Raw genomic sequence first — 5,444 nt, 5'->3', positions numbered from 1 at the left:
AAAAGCAAAACATGGAAAAGCTGTAATATCTAATGCTTTCATTTTATGAACAGTTCCATTTGACTGCCTTAAAGGAACCTAGCTTTGTCCTCATTTTGTATACCTGGGTACTTGGTTAAATATCTTTTAGATATTTGCTTTAGCATATGATGGGTACCCCATAAATGTTTTTGAATGAATTAATGTTGAAGTGATCTATCTGATATACAAATTTTTGCCTGTTTAAAAAACAGTATAACTCAACTGGGCTTGGTGGATCATGCCTGCAATCCCAGCAGTTTGGGAGGCCAAGGCAGGAGGATTGCTTGAGGCCAGGAGTTCAAGACCAGCCTGGGCAACATAGTGAGACCTCGTCTCTACAATAAAATAATGATTTAAAAAAACCCTCAAAGAATAAAAACAGTGCATTTAGTAGAATTAGACTGGGTAACAGAAAGATAAAATACAGACTTAAGACCAGAACTTTTTATTAGAGAAAGTTGAGTGAAACAAATTTTAATTTGTGATTGATCTTCATAGGAGTATGAAATAAATTAAAAGAGGCTTATTTGGCTCATGTTTCTGCTTCTGTACAAGAAGCGTGGCACCAGCATCTGCTTCTGGTGAGGGCCTCAGGCTACTTCTATTCATAGTGGAAGGCAAAGGGGAGCTTGTGTATAGAAATCACATGGCAAGAGTTGAAGCGAGAGCGAGAGAGGCAGAGAGAGAGAGGAGGTGGCAGACTCTTTTCAACAACCAGCCATTTGTGGGAACTCGGCTCCTGTTAGGCCCAGCCCCAATACTGGGTATCAAACTTAAACATGAGATTCAGAGGAGATAAACATTCGAACTGTGTAACAGTAAGTTTGTGTAAAAAGTCACATTCTTTTTTTTGAGATGGAGTCTCGCTCTGTTGCCCAGGCTTGCGTGCACTGGTGTGATCTCGGGTCACTGCAGCCTCCACCTCCTGGGTTCAAGTGATTCTCCTACTTCAGCCTCCCAGGTGGCTGGGACTACAGACATGATCCACCATGTCTCTCTCTCTCTCTCTCTCTCTCTCTCTCTCTCTCTCTATCTCTCTCTCTCTCTCTATATATATATATATATATATATATGTCTCTTGAGACAGAGTCTCACTCTGTTGTCTAGGCTGGAGTGCAGTGGTGCGATCTTGGCTCACTGCAACCTTCGCCTGCCTGACTCTGTGACATCACTTATCACACTTTCCTGTAACCATGTTCTTGGCTGCTTCTTTGGATAGGTGGTTCAGGCAAGAGCTGTGGCTTTTATTTATCTGGTTTACACTCTGACATAGGGGGTTATATTAAATTGCTCTTCTAGGCAGGACTCTGCTCTTGTTTTTATTCATTTGCTTAATTGTGTGTTGATTTCCTTTTATAGTCATACCTTCTTTCCATTCTCCTTGAGCCACAATTTTGATATCTTTAATATGTTTTATGTTTTTGCATAATATAGATTGAATTTATGTGTATTTTTGTTTTGTTTTGTTTTGTTTTTGAGACAGGGTCTTACTCTGTCATCCAGGCTGGAGTGCAGTGGCATGATCATGGCTCACTGTAGCCTTGACCTCCTGGGCTCAAGTGATCCTCCCACCTCAGTCTCTTGAGTAGCTGAGACTATAGGTCACACAACAGGTGTGCACCACCAATCCTGGCTAATTTTTGTATTTTTAGTAGAGATGGGGTTTTTACCATGTTGCCCAAGCTGGTCTTGAACTCCTGTGCTCAACCAATCCTCCTGCCTTGGCCTCTTGAAGTGCTGGGTTTATAGGTGTGAGCTACTGTACCCTACCTGTACATGTATTTTTAAGTTGTGTACCCTTGAGGTTATATGTTGTTTCTTTTTATTTTTGAGCATACTGTATTTTAAGGTGCTTCCATGTTGGCGTTTGTGCATCTAATTTTCTCCTAACTGCTACATAGCATTAAATGATGGGTAACCATCACATGGTCCTTTGTCCACGCCGGAAGCTTTCTGTATCTTTATCTCCAGCTCTTAGCACAACAGCTTGTTCATAAATGTTTGGCCAGTGAGTGAATGAACGGATGTGTGAGTGAGTTTTGACAGTGCTTGCCGAGGGGACATCCCAGTAGCAGGGGCAGCGAGAGTGAAGACACAGCAAGTATTTGGAGAAGCAAGCAGTCAGAGTGTGTGTTTCTCACCTGCTTGTGCATGCAGGGAGTGGTGCGAGGCTGAGGAAGGAGGAGATGTACCTGGATTTGGGAATGGGTGGTGCTTTTCGTGAAGGACAGATGTTCGGGAGATATGGTAGAGATATGTCACATGGATATACAGTTAGGGCTAGAGAGGGGAGAAGTTATAAATCTGTATCGAAGGTGTAGTTGTAGTGTCAGAGCACACAAGGACACACAGCATTTCAAATGATGGTCATTCAGTAGGATAGTCTATCCTTGCTTAGAGGTGTGCTTTTCTTCTTTTGAATTTCTGGCATATCTTATTGTGGATTTATCAAAACGTTTGTTTTTTCTTATGCCTTCTTTTCCTGCAACTTTTGAACAAATTGTATTCCTGGTCAGCAAGTAGCTAAGTGATATTTAGAACTAAGAAATTTACCCATTGATGAAGATTTCCATGATAATGGATCACATTTATCAGTTTTGGCTTCCAGAGAAACTTCAAAGAGTCAAACATACTGTATGTGAAGAAATAAACTAGAAAAGTTCTACTGAAGAATTTCTTCTTCTTCTTCTTCTTCTTCTTCTTCTTCTTCTTCTTCTTCTTCTTCTTCTTCTTCTTCTTCTTCTTCTTCTTCTTCTCTTCTTCCTCTTCCTCTTCTTCTTCTTCTTCTTCTTCTCCTCCTCCTCCTCCTCCTCCTTCTTCTTCTTTCTTTTCTTTTCTTTTTTTTTTTTTTCAGATTAATGCATGGAAAATAAAGCTAAATTATGCCTTGCCCCCACCCCTCCATCAAGCTGAAGCTTGGCTCCAGGAGGTAGAAGAGCTTATGGATGAAGATTTGTCAGCCTCCCAGGATCACTCTCAAGCCATGACTCTGATACAAGAGAAAATGACTTTATTCAAGGTTGGAAAATTAAAAAAAGAGATGTAGAAAAATATTTTGTTAGGGATTGTTCTTGAGTAAGACTTTGTCCTAAAAAGAAGAGAAGGAGAGTAGTGGATATTTGAGGATGGTTTACAATTATTCCTCTGGGGATTTTTGGGACCTAGAACATAACTTTACATTCATGACCATTGTACTAGTTTAAGATTGAAACAATAAGGATAGAATCTAAATAAGGATAGAGTTCTAAAGCAACTATAAATAAAGTCTGACCAAAAAAAAGGTCAAGGGGTGGGAGGGTGAAGAAGGGGGAGCCTGATTTAAAATTTGAGAGACTTGGGTTCTCATTAAAATGGCATGAAAAAAATTATGTGAGATTTATGGTATTTGAGCCTACAAAGGAATGTAATATACATCAATAAATAAAAGATTGTAATAATGGTTTTACTAAAGAAACTATGGTCTGCCTGCCTGTAAAATGTTCAGATTTAAAACATTTATGATGAAAATGTTTGTTCACAAAATCTTAGTTAAAGGGGGTAGTTTCAGCCTAGGCAATATAGCAAGACCCCACCTCTATAGAAAATTTTTTAAAAAACGAAACTAGCTGGGTATTGTACTGTGTGCCTGTAGACCCAGCTACTTGAGAAGCTGAGGTGAAAGGATCCCTTGAATCCAGGAATTCCAGGCTGCGGTGAGCTATGATCATGCCACTGCACTCCAGCCTGGGTGACACAGCGAGACCCTGTGTCTTAAAACAATGAAAAAAAGTGGGTTGTGGGGAGGGCTTTATGAAAATTTTTTTGAAAAAAGATGTAATGCAAGTGAGATTGACAAACCCTTAATTATACAGTGTTTGACAATAAATATGGTTTATGTCATGCTGAATTTCTTTTCAGAGCCTGATGGATAGATTTGCGCATCATTCGAACATTCTCCTTACCTTTGAAAATAGAGATGAAAATCATTTGCCATTGGTACCACCTAACAAATTGGAGGAAATGAAAAGACGGTGTGTAACACTACCATTTCACAACTGCTGGTACTATTCACCTTTGAGTAACCACTGGTACTACAGGGACCACAAAATACAGATTTTAGATAATTTTACCAAGTATTCTCCTTTAAATCTTGATAACAGTATCTTCACATTTTATATAGTGGTAACGTTACAGATATTATGCCAACATACCTCCTTTTTTATTGAATGTTAGAATATGGTGATGGAAAACATTCAGAAACTGAGCTCTGTATCTTGGTTTTGGATAAGTCACTCTCTTTTTGAGCATGTTTCCACCTTCGTAAATTTAGGTTAATGATAATTGCCCTGTTCAGGTCTCACCAGGAAACTGAATCAAATGGGACGAGGGATATGAAAGCACTTTATAAACTGTAAAATACTATAAATATTGAGATTATTTAATTGATTATCTTTTCTCATTACTCAAAAGCAACTTATTAGAATAGTGAGAGGGTGTTAGCCTTTATAATGAAAACTTTTCATATATAAACTTAGATTATAGTTTCATTAAGTTATATGGAAGTTTTCAGATTTAGTAAAATATTTCATAGATCAACATTTTATTACAGGATTTGTCAATCGGGGAATAGTTTATTCAGAAAATGTTGTGTTTGATGTTTTACCTTAGAAATAGTTGTTTTATATCTAGTCACAGTATTTGTTTTACAGTGTTTAAAAAAGAAAAAGACAATGATACATCTGAGTTCCATGTGCTTAAAAGAAAGAGTTAAAGCCTCAGTATTTTTTAAAATGCTGAACAGATTTCTCACATTTGGTCAATAATATTAAGTTAAATTCCAAAACCTGCACTGTTTTCCAGAATCAACAACATTTTGGAGAAAAAATTTATTCTACATCTAGAATTTCATTACTACACGTGCTTAGTTCTTGGTTTGGTAGATGAAGTGAAATCAAAATTGGATATTTGGAACATTAAATATGGGAGCAGAGAATCTGTGGAATTATTGCTGGAAGACTGGCATGTAAGCTTTTTAATTTTGTGTCTTAGGCAACTCTTCTCCATCTCTGGGTGCTGTGTTTACATTTTTCCTTGGCACGATTTCCCATTAACTCTTCGGGTTTTGAGATGGGTTTTCTTGGTAGATTTCATTAGCTTAAATATTGCCTGGAGAAGAGAATTACAGGGAGTCAAACAGCAGCATACGAAAGAGTAAAAAAATAGAAAATATCACTACTTACTACCCAAGGGAGATGAAGAGTTAACCAGGTCTATTAACATAATCTGAAGGATTTCCATGCTTTTTTTTCGTTAAAAATTCCTTCTTTCACTTACTTGAAATGTTAATTTTGGTTTCCTTTTCAGATTCATAGTTTCATGCAGTAATTACATTTTTCTTATAACGTTTTGATCTTACTAAATTTTACTGGCTAGGATAAACAATA

General features: G+C 37.6%; 1 protein-coding gene across 1 annotated transcript in view; it reads left to right on the top strand.

Moving 5' to 3' along the window:
* Window positions 1–5,444, top strand: part of SYNE2 (spectrin repeat containing nuclear envelope protein 2) — a 374,975-nt gene that overhangs the window by 117,141 nt on the left and 252,390 nt on the right. The window contains 3 exon segments of the mRNA XM_017892401.1: window positions 2,876–3,040; window positions 3,919–4,031; window positions 4,861–5,040. Of these exon segments, the coding sequence (XP_017747890.1) occupies window positions 2,876–3,040; window positions 3,919–4,031; window positions 4,861–5,040 (458 nt within the window).

This window comes from Rhinopithecus bieti, unplaced genomic scaffold, assembly GCF_001698545.2.
Source record: "Rhinopithecus bieti isolate Rb0 unplaced genomic scaffold, ASM169854v2 scaffold_20892, whole genome shotgun sequence".
Taxonomy (NCBI): domain Eukaryota; kingdom Metazoa; phylum Chordata; class Mammalia; order Primates; family Cercopithecidae; genus Rhinopithecus; species Rhinopithecus bieti.
This window is presented reverse-complemented; position numbering and strand designations above follow the sequence as displayed.